General features: G+C 39.3%; 1 gene segment (V, D, J or C); it reads left to right on the plus strand.

The window, feature by feature from the left end:
* Positions 1 to 3,022: 3,022 nt before the first annotated feature.
* On the plus strand, positions 3,023 to 3,760 carry LOC115897455. The segment is given in 2 exon segments: positions 3,023 to 3,144; positions 3,228 to 3,760. Coding segments are annotated over 2 exon segments (600 nt in total).
* Positions 3,761 to 20,776: the final 17,016 nt, after the last annotated feature.

Here is a 20,776-nt window from a genome sequence, read left to right on the forward strand (position 1 = left end):
TACAATGTATGTACAATGGAACAAAGCCACAACGATACTCCTCGAGAAGAACAACTCCAAGACACATAATTGTCAGATTTACCAAAGCTGAAATGAAGGAAAAAATCTTAAGGGCAGCCAGAGGGAAAGGTTGGGTTACACATAAAGGGAAGCCCATCAGACTAACAGCAGATGTCTCGGCAGAAACTCTACAAGTCAGAAGAGAGTGGGGGCCAATATTCAACATTCTTAAAGAAAAGGATTTTCAACACAGAATTTCACATCAAACCAAACTAAGTTTCATAAGTGAAGGAGAAATAAAATACTTTACAGACAAGCAAATGCTTAGAGATTTTGTCACCATCAGGCCTGCCCTACAAGAGATCCTAAAGGAAGCACTAAACATGGAAAGGAACAACAGGTACCAGCCATTGCAAAAACATGTCAAAATGTAAAGTCAATTTCCACTTTTATATTAGCCATGAATGTGGGATAGACGGGTGCTCCTAAGAGATCCATAACTTGCCCATTTTGATGGGTTTTCCAGAAGATGTGAGAAGCCACTTTGTTTGCAAAGCATCCCAGAGCCATGCTCTGCTCCACACACATGAGTGCCCATTTCCTGGTCTTTGGTTAACTGTAAAACGCTCATCAGTGCACCTGGGCTAATTTCACATCAGGTAGAGGAATGTGTTCTAAAGGAAAGCTGAAGTTGCAATAGCAAGTCCTGCTCAGTAACCTTCAGCTTCATTGTTTTTGTGTGACCCACCAACTAATTACATTACATCAAGGTTCTCAATGGGAGTTTCTAATAAGTATAAGGGATGTACAGAAGTTCCCTAATTAAAATAATACAATTGTGAACACAACCTCAGTATTCAACCATGTCTCCACCCTTCACACCCTTCACACCCTTCACCACAAAGGAATTTTCATCTCTCCTGGAAGTTGGGTTCATTTTGGAATTAGTGATTATTTTCATTTTAATATCTCAAGATTATCATATGTGACTATTTTATCAGAAAGTGAGTTATGGGAACTGCAACTAAACAACTGAAAACAAATTCACAACTAATTAAGCAAGATGACAGAATGTGATTGGCTCCAGGCTTTGATAATTCAGCAGTTTATGTACCCAGACTTTAAACTTACCCATCTTCCTGTTACCTTCATGACACAGTCAACTTCCATTATGAAAGAAATGGTGACTGCATTCCCAAGGGTCATGCACAGTTACAAAAATAGACTGGGAAAGGTCAGGAGTTGATTGTTTAAATTCCCGTTTGAAGAAGTAGAATCAACTACTTTTCTGAGTGGCTCACAATGACTCCAGCTCACTCACAGAGCTCAGACAGAATCCTCCCTTCAGGGTGGGAGCTGGGCTGCAGGGGGCACTCGGTAGCCATAAAGGTGAAAATGAGCTGTCAGATGGAACTTCCCCATCACCTCCACATGGAATGTATTGTTTCATTTCATTAGCACTCTTTACATAATGGTTCATTTGTTTTGGTCTGTTCATTACTTGTATTTTTCAAAGGAATCTCACTTGAATCTTTACTCTTTTGCATTTTGTCTCCAGGACAAGGTTGGGAAGTGTTACCTCCAGCATCATAACATGATCTAGTGACCTGACATATTTGTGGCAAAGAATACCTACCGATTCAGAAGCTCTTTGGTTTTCTTTCCATTAAATAGAATTATTTCTTCTGTTCTGTGTATGAGCATATCCTAGCAATCCTGCACACACCCACATAGATGTCTACAAACCTATGAATTATTCTCTGTAAATAAAAATTTATCTCAATTTCCTTCAATGTCCATAATTCTCCTGAAGGTGAGGAAGGTCTTTCTGGATCTGTTTAAACAAAATGTCCAGAGACCACCTGGTAGGTCAGGAGCTCACCTGGCTCTGGATGTTGGCTCTGTGTCTTTTCCTCTGTTGTCCTACAGATCAGCTCACTTGTTCAGGTCCTAACAAGACAGCCCAGGTTTGTCCTGATGTTAAAACACACCCAACTTCTGATGACTCTCCTGTTACCCACATCCATGGAGATAGATTATTTATTATATAATTCACCAAATGCCCAAGATGCAATCCCGCAAACTCTAAGGTATGTTCATGCAATTCAATGAAGGAGAAAGTCTTTCAGACACAGGTGCACCTGACACGATAAATATGTGGGTGAGTACTCTGGGCTTGAGTGTCATTGTGCAGCCATGTTTCAGAAGTGTGACCAGTCAGGGAAGAACCAGAGTTCCTTGTGCTCTCAGAGGGGAGGGCTCACAGATGTCCTCTCTTGTTCCCAGGAAAGGCAATTGCACTAATCTGGATGATGAGACTATGTTCCTGTGCTGACCTATTATAGTTTTTGACTGAAATTGTCACTGTGATCCCCAATCTACATCTATTCACACAGACCTGTATAAAGGTCAGGCTACATTCTCAGCATCACACATTGAGACGATTCGAGATATGTCCCACCACCTTCTCCTGAGACTGCAGACAAAATCCCAAACTTCAAATGGTCACAAAAAGGAGGGTCTCAGATATTTTTTTTTTTTTTTATGACGCACTCTCTGGGACAGATATATTCCCTCTAACCATGATGGATATTCTGAATTACAATAAACATTGCATGGGTGTACATTTATATAAATTCACTGTGATGAATATATTTAGCTGCTGCCCTAATGTTTTGAATGGAGATTTGACAATTTAGATAACCTGGATGTTTGGTTGGTTTCATGTAAATCTTCACGGGTAGAACAGCATTGAACCTATTCCAAAATCTGTCCTCGATCCATGATCACACTCATCTCCCAGACCAGCTCCTTCAGCACATCTCCCTACCTGGAAGAAGAGGACACTGGGCTTGGTGAGGGGAGGCCCGAGGAAGAGACCTGAGTTCTCAGAGGGCACGGCCAGCATCCTCCTCTCAGGGCGAGCCCGAAAGACCGGGGCCTCCCTCATCCCTTTTCACTGCTCCATACAAAGGCACCACCCACATGCAAATCCTCACTTAGGCACCCCCAGGAAACCACCACACATTTCCTTAAATTCAGGGTCCTGTTCACACAGGAAATATTCTCTGAGAGTCATGGACATCCTGTGCAAGAACATGAAGCACCTGTGGTTCTTCCTCCTCCTGGTGGCAGGTCCCAGATGTGAGTGTCTCGGGGATGCAGATATGACGATATGGGAGGCTGTCTCTGATCCCAGGGCTCACTGTGGGTCTCTCTGTTCACAGGGGTCCTGTCCCAGGTGCAGCTGCAGGAGTCCGGACCAGGAGTGGTGAAGCCTTCGGAGACCCTGTCCCTCACCTGCGCTGTCTCTGGTGGCTCCATCAGCAGTGGTTATGACTGGAGCTGGATCCGCCAGCCCCCAGGGAAGGGGCTGGAGTGGATTGGGCGTATCTATGGTAGTGGTGGGAGCACAAACTACAACCCGTCCCTCAAGAGTCGAGTCACCATTTCAATAGACACGTCCAAGAACCAGTTCTCCCTGAAGCTGAGCTCTGTGACCGCCGCGGACACGGCCGTGTATTACTGTACGAGAGACACAGTGAGGGGAGGTGAGTGTGAGCCCAGACACAAACCTCCCTGCAGGGAGGCGGAGGGGGCGGGCGCAGGTGCCGCTCAGGACCAGCAGGGGGCGCGCGGGGACCACAGAGCAGGAGGCCGGGTCAGGAGCAGGTGCAGGGAGGGCGGGGCTTCCTCATCTGCTCAGTGCTCTCCCTCCTCGCCAGCACCTCAGCTGTCCCCAGGGCTCCTCTTTCTTTGATATCTGTGGTTCTGCTTCCTCACATTCTCCTGCCAGAAAAGAAATGAGGAAGGCACATTTTCCTCTTACAACTGAAGTTTCACCAATTACTAGGAACTTTTCTACAAGTTCCTGCATGGCCCATTATTCCTTAGTGATTAAAAAATATGTATATTCTAATAATTCTCACCATCTCTTCGTTTGTGTCATCAATCGAATTGTGCCCTCTTTGAAATTCATATGCTGAAATCTTAAATTCAATGGATCTATATTGGAATTTTAATGATACAATTAAGGTTAAATGTGGTCAGAAGTGTGAGAACCTAATGCAATAGACGTGCTGTCTTTATAAGAAGAGGAAGAGACACCAGAGACCTCTCACTTTTCACGTGCACGCAGAGAAGAGGCCATGTGGAGACGCAGTGTATTAGAAGGTGCCTCAGTGCATGCCAGGAAGAAGCTGCACCAAGAACCAACCCTGCCAGCACCTTGATCTTCAACATTTAGACTTCAGAATTGTAAGAAAATCAGTATTTGTTGTTTAAGCCTCCCACTCCATGTTGTCTTCTTATGAAGACCCAGACAGACTAATACCACATAACTCATAACTCTGTTAGCGCTGTCCCCTGGATGGAGAATCAGCCCCCTGAGGCTGGTCCCATCTCTCAGATTTCTACATAAAGTAGGCAAAAAATAGTAGCTGTGGTACAAAAACTTGTCATGTCCCTGTTGACCAATTTCTGGGCAAAGTGTTTTAATGAAGCCCTTGGGGCTTTGTCACAAAAGTTGTCTTTTATCTTTTCTGACGACCTAACTAATGGACAATGGGTACCAGCTGGATGGAGACTAATGACTGACCATCTTCTGCTGTCTCCTTAGCATACCACAGAAAACAACACCAACATCACTCTATGTCTTCAACTTTCTAAATTTGCAGTGAATCTATTGCTAAATGAGGAGTTACATGAGGTCTGAGTTTTGTTCCCTTCTTCCCAGTCTTCCTTTATTACCAAGGGCAGAAGAGACTTTCAATGAAATTTGGCTGTCAATGCCCCCAACACCACAACACTTTTTAAGGTTCAGGAACTTTATTTGGGGGATAGTGAAATACACTTTTAAATGGAAAGCCCTAAAGCACATACAACAGCTGAAGGAATGGCCACTGTACACCTGAAGGCAGATGAGGCAGATGGTAGGGTACCTTCCTCCAAGATGGTCCTGGGTGTGTGATGGTTGGATGCCTCGTGCATATGGAATTAAGGACTGGACTGAAGTAGAAACAAGGGCCACATACCATAGGAAAACAAGAGAAGAACAGATGGCCATCCATGAAGACAGGTAATTAAATTTGTTGAGTTTAAGATGAAATTTTTTTCCGAAGTTTTTAATGTTCTTAGCTAAATATGAATCTTTTCAACAAATGGAGAATTAAAAGGAGAGTGGAGTTAGAAGATGAGAGAGAAAAAAAGTCCTGAGAGAGCAGAAAGAAAATTCACACAAAACTGTCACACAGCAGAGGCCAGAATGGAGCTGATGCAGCTATGTCATTATTCTACAGTCCTAGTTGAGACCCTTTGTTGTTTAAGGCAGGCCCAGTGTTGAAGAATTCCTTTAGTTTTTGCTTCTCTGGGAAAGGTCTTACCTATCCTTTATTTTACAAAAAGATTTACATGGTAAAGTTTCTTGGTTGGCAGAGTTTTCTTTGTTTTTCAGCAATTGGAATACAGTCATGGGCCAGCTAACAATGTTTCAGTCAATAATAGACCACATATATGTTTGTGGCCACAAAACATTGTAATACCATATTTTCACTAAGGATGTTCCATATTTACATGTGTTTGGATAGAGAGATACTTACCACAACGTTTCAGTTCCCTGCGGTGTTTGGTGCAGTAGCACCCTGTACAGGTTAGTTGTCTGGAAACATTGTGCTATTCCACATAGTCTGTGTGTAGTAGGATATTCCTTGTAGGTTTGCGTAAGTTCTCCCTATGATGCTTGCACAATGAGGACATTGACTAGAAATACATTTCTCAGAAATAATCTCTATCAATAAACCATACATTATCTAACATAATTCCTCTCCGTTCGGAACTGAAAATCTTCTGCTGAGAAATCTGCTAAATCTGCTCTTTTACTTTCCGTTTTCAAAAACCTTTCCTTTAGCAATGTGGTTTCAAACTATCTTTGATTTTTCTCATTTGGTTTACCTTATTTAAAATGTATAGAAGTTCATGGATGTGGACGAATATTTGCTCCTCCAGATTTAGAAAGTTTCTAAGCTATTACTTCTTTAAAAACCCTTCTGCCTCTCTTGCTCTGTCTCTCTCTCTGTCTCTCTCTCTGTCTCTCTCTCTGTCTCTCACCCTCTTCCTTCACTACCCCTTCTGTCTTATCTTTGCATAACTCCTCAATGCATAAAATTTCATTTTCATTGTGCTTCCTGACACATAAGTCTTTAACTCTTTTTTATATCTTTCCTTTGAGTTTTTCTTCTCTGTCTCTACTATTTCAGATGATCTTTCTTTGAGTTTACTGTTTCTTTTATGACTTGATCTAGTCTGGTCTAAAATCCTCTTAAAAATTTTGTCTAACTTATTGTATTCTTCAACATCAATATTTTTGTTTAGTCATCTTTTAAATGTTTTATCTCTATTAAAATTCTCACATTGTTCTTGCATGATGCCACTAGCTCATTGAACATGTTTCTAACATTTACTTTAAATTTTCTTCCAGGTAATCCATATGCTTCGTTTTCATTGATATCAGTTTCTAGATCTTTATATTGTTCTTCTGTCTGGACCATGTTCCCCTCCTCCTTCATTTTCCTTGACTGTCTTTGATGCTACCTGTTCATTATAACAAAAGCCACCATACACTCTTCAAAGACGAGGCTTATAGAGATCATCCTCATCAAGCAGTCCAGGCAGTAATTTGGGTCTCTCAAAACTTCATAGTATTCAAACTTCTGTCTCTGTTCTTAATGGTTCCTGGGTTTTAGAGGATGATAGATTCTGCCAGAAATCACAGGTAGGGGAGGTAGAAACTATTTACTCAAGCAGCCCCTTGAAAATTTGGACCACTGGACAAAGTTTTATTATTGAGATATGATTCATCAAAATATTGTTAGTTCAAGCTTCTCTCAACCAGTCATTAAACATTGAAATTGTATCATTTGTTATTTGAATCTGGGATTTATTCTTTGAGTATTTAGGTAAAATTACAAACTAGTTTAAATCTGCCTATTTGGCAAACTGATCTGTTGCTGAATTTCCATTTTCTGCGTTATCTCTGTGCATTTAAATCTAAATCTGTATTAGACATGCATCTAGAATGTGGAAAAGTGTCTTAAAGTTCCCTATTTTATTTAATTTAATGGAGTTTCCAGAAGAAGTGAAAATCTCCTTTGTGTATAAAACACCTGACTATTGGTCAATAGTTTTCTCTTTAATTTTTCTCTCTCCTCTTCCATTATCTATAATAAGCAATGTAAAAGGACCTCCTCAAGGAGAACTAGAAACCACTGCTCAGTGAAATGAAAGAGGACACAAACAAATGGAAGAACATACCATGCTCATGGATAGGAAGAATCAATATCTTGAAAATGGCCATATTGTCCAAGGTAATTTATAGATTCAATGCCATTCGCATCAAGCTACCAATGACTTTCTGCATAGAATTGGAAAAAACTGCTTTAAAGTTCATATGGAACCAAAAAAGAGCCCACATTGCCAAGACAATCCTAAGTCAAAAGAACAAAGCTGGAGGCATCACGCTACCTGACTTCAAACTATACTACAAGGCTACAGTAACCAAAACAGCAGGGTACTGGTACCAAAACAGAGATATAGACCAATGGAACAGAACAGAACCCTCAGAAATAATACCACACATCTACAACCATCTGATCTTTGACAAACCTGAGAGAAACAAGAAATGGGGAAAGGATACCCTATTTAATAAATGGTGCTGGGAAAATTGGCTAGCCATAAGTAGAAAGCTGAAACTGGATCCTTTCCTTACTCCTTATATGAAAATTAATTCAAGATGCATTAGAGACTTAAATGTTAGACCTAAAACCATAAAAACCCTAGAAGAAAACCTAGGCAATACCATACAGGACATACGCATGGGCAAAGACTTCATATCTAAAACATCAAAAGCAATCGCAACAAAAGCCAAAATTGACAAATGGGATCTAATTAAACTAAAGAGCTTCTGCACAGCAAAAGAAACTACCATCAGAGTGAACAAGGCAACATACAGAATGGGAGAAAACTTTTGCAATCTACTCATCTGACAAAGGACTGATATCCAGAACCTACAAAGAACTCAAACAAATTTACAAGAAAAATACAAACCCATCAAAAAGTGGGCAAAGGCTATGAACAGACACTACTCAAACGAAGACATTTATGCAGCCAAAAGACACCTGAAAAAATGGTCATCATCACAAGCCATCAGAGAAATGCAAATCAAAACCAGACTGAGATACCATTTCACACAAGTTAGAATGGCAATCATTAAAAAGTCTGGAAATAACAGGTGCTGGAGAGGAAGTGGAGAAAGAGGAATGCTTTTACACTGTTGGTGGGACTGTAAACTAGTTAAACCATTGTGGAAGACAGTGTGGCAATTCCTCAAGGATCTAGAACTGGAAATACCATTTGACCCAGCCATCCCATTACTGGTTATATACCCAAAGGATTATAAATCATGCTGCTATAGAGACACATGCACACGTACGTTTATTGCGGCACTATTCCCAATAGCAAAGACTTGGAACCAACCCAAATGTCCATCAATGACAGACAGGATTAAGAAAATGTAGCACATATACACCGTGGAATACTATACAGCCATAAAAAAGGATGAGTTCATGTCCTTTGTAGGGACATGGATGTGGCTGGAAACCGTCATTCTCAGCAAACTATTGCAAGAACAGAAAATCATACACTGCATGTTCTCACTCATAGGTGGGAATTGAACAATGAGATCACTCAGACACAGGAAGGGGAACATCACACGCTGGGGCCCATTGTGGGGTGGGGGGAAGGGGGAGGGATAGCATTAGAAAATATACCTAATGTAAATGACGAGTTAATGGGTGCAGCACACCAACATGGCACACGTAAACGTATGTAACAAACCTGCACATTCTGCACATGTACCCTAGAACATAAAGTATATAAAAAAAAATTAATCTCAGAGCTCAGGAAAAGTCCCTGTATTACTGTGAGGGGCACAGGAAACATCTGCGTGAGAGCAGACCCAAACCTCCCTGCAGGGAAACAGGAGGGGACAGCATGGTAGATGCTGCTCAGCATTACCAGGGGGTGCTCAGGAAACCAAGGAGCGCTCAGGACACCATGGGGTGCTCAGAACCACCAGGGGGCGCTCAGAACACCAGGGGACACTCAAAACCACCAGGGGACGCTCAGGACACCAGGGGGTGCTTAGAATCACCAGGGGGTGCTCAGGACAGCAGGGGGCACTCAAAACCACCAAGGGGCCGGGCGCGGTGGCTCAAGCCTGTAATCCCAGCACTTTGGGAGGCCGAGACGGGCGGATCACGAGGTCAGGAGATCGAGACCATCCTGGCTAACACGGTGAAACCCCGTCTCTACTAAAAATACAAAAAACTAGCCGGGCGAGGTGGCGGGCACCTGTAGTCCCAGCTACTCGGGAGGCTGAGGCAGGAGAATGGCGTAAACCCGGGAGGCGGAGCTTGCAGTGAGCTGAGATCCGGCCACTGCACTCCAGCCTGGGTGACACAGTGACACTCCGTCTCAACAACAACAACAACAACAACAACAACAACAACAAAACCACCAAGGTGTACCCAGAGCACCAGGGGGTGCTCGGGACAGCAGGGGGCACTCAAAACCACCAGGGGGCACCCCGGACACCAGGGGGCGCTCCAAATCACCAGGGAGCACGCAAGACATCAGAAGACACTCAGAACCACCAGGGGGCACTCAGCACACCAGGGGGTGCTCAGGACATTGGGGGCACTCAGGACATCTGGGGGCTCTCCAAACCACCAGGGAGGGCTCAGGTCACCAGGGGATTCTCACGACCTCCAGGAGGTGCTCAGGATACCAGGGAGTGCTTGTGCATAAGAGCTACAGGGGGCAATCAGGAAACCAGGGGAATCTCAGAAAACCGGGAGATGCTCAGGACACCAGGGGACTCAGAACACCAGGGTGTGTTCAGGACAGCAGGGGGCTCTCAGGACACCAGGGGGAGCTTAGGTCACCAGGGAAGGGGGGGCTCAGAACACCAGGGAACACTGAGGACACGATGGTGGGGGGAGGGGTGGCTGGAGGCACTGAGGACAACACTGCTCCCTTAGGAGGCAGCTCCACATCAGGTCCCTGGGTTGGGGCAAGGAGGATGATGAGGGTTCCTTTTGGATCTGGACACTAACCTGTTGGGAGTTTTCCTGCTTCCTTTGTGGATTCAATCATTGGCAGATTCTTCTCAGGTATAAAACTCTGCTTTCTTGTATTATGTAATGTTTTTAGCTTTGGAGGCTGCCAGAATTACATAGTATTGTGAGAGGATTTATTCTTGGTGTGTGCACAAGTGAGTGAAAGTTGCGATGTTAGGGTGGCTTTGAAAGCTATGTTAGGAGTGGCTGAGGACAGTTTACAGGAAATGGTCATTACTATAGAAGGCTACTCATTTCTTTGCACATTTGCATAAACAATTGCAGTTAATGCACCAAAAACTGCATACTTTCTCGTCCCTTTTTCTTACATGGCTCCACTCTAAGGCCAATAATCTAATCAAGCTGGGTTTCAAAGACCACCAATCAAGTGAAGTCTGTTTAATGAAACTTTGTAAAGAAAATATGCATCTTTTATTAGAGTCAGCTTTAAATTTTACATTGCTTTACAAATATTAATTTGGTAAATATAATCTCATAATTATCTTCAGTAATTTAAAATCTCAAAGCCATGTCATATTAAGTAATCCGAGGTTTCTCACTGTGAATTAAGGTTTCTAAACATTAGAATAGTAAGAGAGTATAATGAAATTTTTCTGAAGTTTATAAAGAAAGACGAGGATATGTTTTTTGCTTTAAAATATTTTGTTTTCCAGTTTACAGGGCATTTCTACTGGTTTCAAATTAACAACCACTGTTTACGTCTTGCCCCTTTTTAAAAACAACTGCTGAGTTTTTATTAATATTCCATAGCTGGAGTTTTGAAGTAAAAGCTCTAGTATCTTCATATTAGTGTGAATGTGTGCTGGTATGTATATGTTAATATGTATGTATATATATGTTGTTATGCGTTTGTGGCTACAAGGTACAAAACTGCCTTTAAAATAAGTAACTATTTTTAAGTAAATAAGCCCTAAATGCATTTTAAGTACCTGTGACATAAATTAATATTTAATAAATGAGTTGGCTTTAAAATCATTGTTAAAGCAAAATTACAGATATTTTCAGAATTATCAGCTTACCTTATTGTTTATATTAATTGATCAAGTGGTTTTCTTTTTAAAATCAGAGCTAGATATTATATGGTGTGCAAATTTTTTATAAAGATTATAAAATTATAAACCTAGTTAAAACCAGAATGATTTTTGTTATTTGGCAAATAATATGTTTAATATTGTTGTTTTAATAAAAAACAGGTAAATAGTTATTAGAAAAACAATCATTTAATTAAACATAAGATTTTTACTTAGGCAAATACATGAAATTCATGGGTTATAACATGGTTAACAAGGAAAAGACTTTAAAGTGTGAGTATTATAGCTTTCGTAAATAATCTAGGTAAACTATTTTAAAATAAATTAGGTAAATGTAATAAAGTAAACCTTTTAAATAAACTTATTCTACAATTTAAAAATGTAAAGTTTAAATAATAGATACTGACTAAATGTTTAAGTCATTACTAATTGTTTTAAAAATATCTACTATATAAACTTATTTTTTTTTTAAATTTGTTCTTACAAAAATAACTTATTTAATTTAAAGATTTCTTATAAAACATCATAAACATAACCAGTAAATAAGAGAGATTTAAAGGAAGTTGCAGACATAGAGAAGTATTTTCGGTAAGGAAAGTTAAAAAATATTATGTGAGAAAGATCTTGTATGATAACTTTTATCCTGAAATAAAAATGACTTTATTTAAGGAAGAGTGATGTTTAGAATAAAACAATATGTTCAAGTATGCCACAAACCATTTGTGTAGTCAAAAGGTTTATAAAGAGGTAATTTATTAAAAATAACTTCCTATTATCAAGTTGACCGTAATTAAAGGGGAAGTATTTATAATAGTCTTTATAGATAACTGGCTTTTATATAAAAATATACTAATACACTGAAGATTGGGTAGAAAGACAAAATTGTCATAAAATGTTGATTTACTCAACACAATTATAAGATATTTTAAATTTTAACCCAAAAGTTTAACCTCTATTGCATCTTGCTATTTTTATTTTTTTCCTTTTGAGAAGGCTGGAGAGGATCTCAAGTTTTTCATCAGCTCCTTTAATATATTTTTTTTTTCTTACAGCAGTTAGCTTCTAACAGAGTTAACTTCTAACAGTTGTAAGCTTCTTTTTTTATTATTATTATACTTCAAGTTCTAGGATACATGTGTACAACGTGCAGGTTTGTTACATATGTATACTTGTGCCATGTTGGTGTGCTGCACCCATCAACTCGTCAGCACCCATCAACTCATCATTTACATTAGGTACAACTCCCAATGCCATCCTTCCCCCGGCCCCCCTCCCCATAATAGGCCCCGGTGTGTGATGTTCCCCTTCCAGAATCCAAGTGATCCAATGAATAATGTAGCATCAAATTTTCTCCATAGTAAAAAATAAATGTTAATGAACCAACATTGATATTAACAGAGAATTAAACTTTTAAAAAGTTGAAAAAAGACATTTTTCATGGAGAATATTCCAAACATCTTAAGTTAATAATCCTCCCATAGAGTAGGTGAAATTTAAAGAATTATGCTGTGATTGTGGCCGGAGATTACAGACACAAGTTTTTTTGTTAGGGTTGGTTTTGTAATTAGTTTTAGAATATTACCAGAAGTATAATCTATGAAAAAATAAAATTTATCCAAGTTTATACACACATGCACACACACACATAAACGTGTATATACATATATATATATGTGTGTGTATATGAACATTTTTCTGCCACAGACACTGATAAAGCAGTGAAAAGACAACTACAGACTTGGAGAATACAGTTCCAAATCACATATTTGTAAAATGGTTTTATGTTAACTTGGTAAATGAATTTTATATTGGGTATGTAAGGAAGCATACACCTGATTAAAAGAAAACAGTTAAATTAAAAATGAGCAGTTCTTATAGCTAGCCAATTTTCCCAGCACCATTTATTAAATAGGGAATCCTTTCCCCATTTCTTGTTTTTCTCAGGTTTGTCAAAGATCAGATGACTGTAGATGTGTGGTATTATTTCTGAGGGTTCTGTTGTGTTCCATTGGTCTATATCTCTGTTTTGGTACCAGTACCCTGCTGTTTTGGTTACTGTAGCCTTGTAGTGTAGTTTGAAGTCAGGTAGCATGATGCCTCCAGCTTTGTTCTTTTGGCTTAGGATTTTCTTGGCAATGCAGGGTCTTTTTTGGTTCCGTATGAACTTTAAAGCAGTTTTTTCCAATTCTGTGAAGAAGGTCATTGGTAGCTTAATGGGGATGGCATTTAATCTATAAATTACCTCAGGCAGTATGGCCATTTTCACGATATTGATTCTTCCTATCCATGAGCATAGTATGTTCTTCCATTTGTTTGTGTCCTCTTTTTTTTTTTTTTTTTTTTGAGACGGAGTCTCGCTCTGTTGCCCAGGCTGGAGTGCAGTGGCACAATCTCGGCTCACTGCAAGCTCCACCTCCCGGGTTTACGCCATTCTCCTGCCTCAGCCTCCCAAGTAGCTAGGACTACAGGCACCCGCCATCTCGCCCGGCTAGTTTTTTGTATTTTTTAGTAGAGACGGGGTTTCACCGTGTAGGCCAGGATGGTCTCGATCTCCTGACCTCGTGATCCACCCGTCTCGGCCTCCCAAAGTGCTGGGATTACAGGCTTGAGCCACCGCGCCCGGCCTGTTTGTGTCCTCTTTTATTTCACTGAGCAGTGGTTTGCAGTTCTCCTTGAAGAGGTCCTTCACATCCCTTGTAAGTTGGATTCCTAGGTATTTTATTCTCTTTGAAGCTATTGTGAATGGGAGTTCATTCTTGATTTGGCTCTCTTTGCCTGTTACTGGTGTATAAGAATGCTTGTAATTTTTGCACATTGATTTTGTATCCTGAGACTTTGCTGAAGTTGCTTATCAGCTTAAGGAGATTTGGAGCTGAGACAATAGACTAGATCAAGTAATAAAGAAAACAGTAAACTCAAAGAAAGATCATTTGAAATAGTAAAGACAGAGAAGAAAAACTTAAATGAAAGAAATAAAAAAGAGTTAAAGACTTACGAGTCAGGAAGCGCAGTGAAAATGAAATTTTCGTTTCATTTCAACAAACGTAGATTTGGTCTTTTCACACAATCCCATATTTCTTGGAGGCTTTGTTCATTTCTTTTTCCTTTTTTTCTCTAGACTTCTCTTCTCGCTTCACTTCATTCATTTGATCTTCAATCGCTGATACTCTTTCTTCTAGTTGATGGAGCTGGTTACTGAAGCTTGTGCATTTGTCACGTAGTTCTCATATTATGGTTTTCATCTCTATCAGTTCTTTTAAGGTCTTATCTGCATTGATTATTCTAGTTATCCATTCATCCATTCTTTTTTCAAGGTTTTTAGTTTCTTTTCACTGGTTACATAGTTCCTCCTTTAGCTCTGAGAAGTCTGATTGACTGAAGCCTCCTCTCAACTTGTCAAAGTCATTCTCTGTTCAGCTTTGTTCCATTGCTGGTGATGAGCTGCGTTCCTTTGGAGGGGGAGATGCGCTCTGATTTTTTGAATTTCCAGCTTTTCTGCACTGCTTTTTCCCCATCTTTGTGGTTTTATCTGCCTTTGGTCTTTGATGCTGGTGACATACTGATGGGGTTTTGGTGTGGGTGTCCTTTCTGTTTGTTAGTTTTCCTTCTAACAGTCAGGACCCTCAGCTGTAGGTCTGTTGCAGATTGCTTGAGATCCACTCCAGACGCTGTTTGCCTGGGTAATAGCAGCGGAGGCTGCAGAAAATAGAATATTGCTGAACAGCGAGTACTGCTGTCTGATTCTTGCTCTGGAAGCTTCGTCTCGGGGTGTACTCTGCCGTGTGAGGTGTGAGGTGTCGATCTGCACCTAGTGGTGGATGTCTCCCAGTTAGGCTACTCAGAGGTCAGGGACCCACTTGAGCAGGCAGTCAGTCCGTTCTCAGATCTCAACCTCCATGCTGGGAGATCCACTGCTCTCTTCAAAGCTGTCAGACAGAGTCATTAACATCTGCAGAGGTTTCTGCTGCTTTTTGTTTAGCTATGCCCTGTCCCCAGAGATGGAGTCTACAGAGAGAGGCAGGCCTCCTTGAGCTTCGGTGGGCTCCACCCAGTTCAAGCTTCCCAGAGGCTTTGTTTACCTACTTAAGTCTCAGCAATGGAGGGCACCCCTCCCCCAGCCTCGCTGCTGCCTTGCAGTTAGATCTCAGACTGCTGTGCTAGCAATGAGGGAGGCTCCCTGGGCATGGGGCCCTCCCGGCCAGGTGTGGGATATAATCTCCTGGTGTGCCATTTGCTAAGACCCTTGGTAAAGCACAGTATTAGGGTGGGAGTTACCTGATTTTTCAGGTGTTGTGTGAAACTTAGTTTCCCTTATCTAGGAAAAGGGATTCTCTTCCCCCTTGTGTTTCCCAGATAAGGCGATGCCTCCCAGTGCTTCAGCTCCTGCTGGTTGGGCTGCACCAGCTGACCAGCACCGATTGTCCGGCACAACCCAGTGAGATGAACCCGGTACCTCAGTTGAAAATGCAGAAATCACCTGTCTTCTGTGTTGCTCGCGCTGGGACCTGGAAGCTGGAGCTGTTCCTCTTCAGCCATCTTGCTCCCGATCAGGAATTTTTTAGTTGTAAGCTTCTAACTGCTATTATTGCCTGATGCTAAAAATCTTTTATCTTAAAGTTCTAAATAAAATGCTTGATTTCATTATAATATTCTGCACTCTTGGCTTTTCTTTAAATGTTTAATTTTTCTATGAAATAAAAATCTTCACTTGTAATTCGATACATGTTCTTCCTATGTCTAATGAATTCAAATACTTTTTTCATTAGAGTTGACTTGCAGGTTATCTACATGGAGTTCCTCACAGGGGAAAACAGTCACACTGCAAAAGTTTTGTTTTTTGTTTTTTAGTTTTTTTTCTTTGACATTTGGTAACTGTTTTAAAACAAATTTTATATTTTATTGAAATAATTCCTATGTAACTGTTAAGTTTTTCAACTACTTAGGAATACTGAGATTTTAGCAATATATAAATTAATGGTATTACATTCATGTAACTATCTGCATTATTTTTAAAGGCCTCGCACTGCTACATTAGTGAGGTTTGACTGCTAGGTCTAAAAACGACACACAACACTTTGGGAGGCAGAGACTGGTGGATCTCCTGAGGTCAGGAGTTAGAGACCAGCCCGGCCAATATGGCAAAACCCCATGTTTACTAAAAAATACAGAAATCAGCTTGGTGTGGTGGTGAGCGCCTGTAATCCTAGTTGTATGGGAGCCTGAGGCAGGGAGAATTGCTTGAACCCAGGAGATGGAGGTTGCAGTGAGCCAAGAGCATGCCACTGTACTCCAGCTTGGGTGACAGAGTGAAACTCCATTTCAGAAAAATAAATAAATAAAATAAAAAAATCAGAAGGACACCAAGTCCCACTAAATCTTAAACACTGACAGCAATTAAAGCCCCATCTACAGATCTGAAAGAAAATGACAATAAAAATTAATCACACCCTTAAGACACAAGGCCAGTAATTAAAACTACTCAGCCACTCCAAGCCCAGGGACTACTACAGAGGAAGTGACTTTGTAGAATTATAAGAGCTAATTTCAACAGATAAAATTACTTGAGAGTTTCTTCATCAATTGAACATTAATATTAAATGCACACTAATGCAAGGCTGAGATCTGGGCTTTTATGTCAGATTGACAAGGGATTCTTGAAGAATTAATCCACTTTTTGATTTTAAAAATTTTTTAAAGTTTATAAAAGATCTATGGAAATTATATTTTTTACTAAAAGTAATTATAATTTAATAGATTTATTTTTCAGAATTGAGAGAGACAGTTTTAACTTTTTTTGTGCTGTTCTTATAAGGGGTTACTATTTAGAAAATTAACTCTTCTCTTTCAAAAATAAAAGTTTTTTTCAAAATCACTGAGTTGTCACTTGGCTAAATAAGTAACTTACTTTACAATAATCTGTAATCCCATTGTGTAATATCAAGTGCTTTAAACTTTTGGTATTTGACAAACTTCACAAAATAAAATTTTGAATTCTGTCATTTGACCTCATTATTCTTTTTTGATATTAGTTTCCCTGAAGATGAAAAGGAATGTATTTAGCTTATTTGGTATAACTAAATTGTACAGGAAGCAATGTTGAATTTGAAATGGTGTTTAACTTTGGGCTATATTTATAAAAATGTGGACTATATAGTTATAATATATTTGTGTAAATTAAAGAGCATATGTTCCCACATTTTATGATATTTAAGTGATTTTGATATGTCTTAGTATACTTTATCAGTAGTAATTATGATTATTATGTACAATTTTTTATCACAGAAATAAGCAAATTTTCTCCTCAATTCTGTGTTTAACCATGGCTGTTCTAAAACTTCAGTCATCCACAATTGTTGTTTTACTTTGATTCTATATCAGGTGGCTTTTAATAATCCATAGAATTTTGAGGAGTACTCTTAAATATACGATTGTGACAATTTTATAAATTGTGCCATTGGTATAGGGAGAAAAACTTCCATGACTCTCATTGAGACCTGATGCATTTATGATGATTGTTAATCTAATATTAAGCAGGACAGGACTTAATTCCATGAACTGAACCAACAGGAGACTGAAATAATTTTTATGGCTTATTCTTTAAAGCATTTGCTGAATACTTATGTTTTGTTTTTCAGAATCAAGAAAACTTTGTCCTGTAAGCTATTCATGGTTTTTAACTATTGAGTATATTATACTCTATTGAGGAAAAAATAGAAACATAATTTCTTCTTCTCTTACATAAATTCTCCAAAATTTGGAAACTGTGAGTATTCTTATATTAAAATAGTTATTTGCATAGGTTCAATAAAAATCTACTTTGTTCCATAACAGGGCACAATTGGAGACAATGGTCATTTTACCAAGGCTTTAACTTGAATGACATATTTTCAGATTTACTTCGTAAAATGCATCTAACCTGTAGAGCTGATAAAGCCTCTTAGAAAAACTGGTATGTGACTTTTTTTTTGCAGAGCCCTGAGCTGTAGAAAGTAAATAATTTTACTTTCTGAAAGGCCCAGGAATAGCAGGTTTTCTTAGAAACTTGAAAAAAGAGAAAGTAACCCAATTCATATAGCTATCTAACGACACAGATAAAACATTGACTGGGCTTGAGAATTTTAAAGATTCTATCCTTAGATTCTTTATAAAAAATTTCCAGCAAAGTCAGTTTGTGGATAAGATAGCCTATGTAAAAAAAATAGAAAACAGAAAAGAGAGCTAATATATTGACTATTTTTGCTGCATCTTATACAAAAAAATCAGGCCAAGTATAATAAGCCTAAAACGTATTTTACAAATACATTGGTCCTAGTATGATTTTGTCTCTAATAAAATTGAGTCATTATAGAGAGAAATATTACCTCGAAATAAACTATAGTGCATCTGTTATTACATTTTAACCTTGTACACTTGTTTTTCAATTTGTATTATTTTACAGAATTTGGATTGAATTTAAACTTTTTCTTTGCACAACTCTCCAAAACAATATTTTCAGTTATTTTCCTTTGTAAATTTTTGTTCTGATTTGAAATCAGCAGAAGTTAAACTGTGCTTTCTTACAGCTAGACAATTTAAAATCTAAAAGAAAATAAAATCAATGATGTGGTTTGGCTCTGTGTCCCCACCCAAATCTCACCTTGTATTGTAATAGTTCCCACATGTCAAGTGTGGAACGAGGTGAAGATAATTGAATCAAGGGGGCTGTTTTCTCCATATTTTTCTCCTATTAATTAGTGAGTTCTCACAAGATCTGATGGTTTTATAGGAGGCTTCTCTCTTCACTTGGCACGTCTCTCTCCTGCTGCCATGTGAAGAAGCACATGTTTGCTACCACTTTCATCATGATTATAGGTTTCTTGTGGCCTTCCCAGCCATGCAGATCTGTGAGTCAATTAAACCTTTTTTTCAAATAAATTACCCAGACTCAGATATGTTTTTATGGAAGCATGAAAATGGACTAATACAGGAAACTCAATTATATACAAAAACTCATTTTATACCTGCCTACTGTGAAGGGAAAATAAATTTTGAGACCACCAAATCACTAAGCTAAAGAGAAGAGTCAAGCTAGTGTTACAAGAGATAGAAAGAAATTTTTTAGGTAGATAGGATGAAAGAGTCTCTGGCAAAATGTTTTCTTTTAACAAAAATCAGCTTAGAAACTAATTTTCTAATCACATACTGTTCAAAGAAATCATTTATAACAAAGTGCAGCCTGAAAGATCGGGCTGTAAAACATAGATAAGCAACTCTCGCAGAGAGGGTGTTGCTGGGTGTAATCTCCAAACTTCACATATACAGGATGGGTCCCAGTAAGAACAGTGGACCTTTGTGAGCACATTCATTTCCTTTTCTGGGGAAACACTAAGATAGGAAAGCTGGAAGCTTGCATGGGGTTTGGGATGCCAGCAACTGCAAGGAGGTACCTGGGACCAGGCACAGAAACTCCTCCTTCCCTTTTTAGCACATGCATGGTGGAAGGAGATAAGTACCGTGTCCCCATCTGCATAAGAAAAGCATGATTTGGGGCTGCTAGAGTCTTTGCTCTATGCAGATGGCATACGTGATCCTATTTTTGCACCCTATGTTGAAAATATACCCTCACCCCACGAGCACATTCATAAAAATTCCTTACATTTCACTGCAGCATGGCAACCCATTTGGGAAACCTCTCTGTGACAGAGAGATTCTTTTTCCATTTACCCATTAAACTTACGCTCTAACTTCACCCTTTGTGTTTCTGTGCCCTTGATTTTCATGGCCATGAGACAAAGAACCTTGGGTGATATTCCAGACAATGAGGATGCTATACTGGAAAGTGATTTGGGGAAAGCCTTTCTATTCTATTCAAAGTCATTCCTTTGAGGCTCACCTGAGACAAATACATATCTGATTGCTTCCTCTTCAATATAATTTATGTAAAAATTAGGATTCACTGAGTCAGACTAAATTGTGTATTCAGTGGAAGGCTAACAAAGGACTCAAAAGAATGCAACCTATTGTTTCTTATCTACTTCTAACCTGCAAGCCCACATTTTGATTTGTCCTGCCTTACAGGAACAAAACAATGTACATTAGACATATATTGATTGATGTCTCATGTCTCTCTAAAATGTATAAAAGCAAGTTGTACACCAGTCACCTTGGCACATGTCTCGGGACTCTCTAAGGCTGGTCATGGGTGGGTTCTTAACTTTGGCAAAATAAATGTATTAGTCTGTTTTCCTGCTGCGAATAAAAACATAACCAAGACTGGGTAATTTATAAAGGAAAGAGGTTTTATTGACTCACAGTTTCATGTGGCTTGGAACGCTTCACAATCATGTCAGAAAAGCAAGGGACATCTTACATGGTGGCAGACTAGAGAGAGCTTGCACAGGGGAATTCCTCTTTATAAAACCATCAGATCTAATGAGACTTATTCACTGTCATGAGAACAGCATGGGAAAGACCTGCCCCAGTGATTCAATTACCTCTCACTGGGTCCTTCCCATGACACATGGAAATTGTGGGTCTACAATTCAAGATGAGATTTGCATGGGGACACAGACA

This window comes from Rhinopithecus roxellana, chromosome 5 (genome assembly GCF_007565055.1).
Source record: "Rhinopithecus roxellana isolate Shanxi Qingling chromosome 5, ASM756505v1, whole genome shotgun sequence".
NCBI classification, from domain to species: domain Eukaryota; kingdom Metazoa; phylum Chordata; class Mammalia; order Primates; family Cercopithecidae; genus Rhinopithecus; species Rhinopithecus roxellana.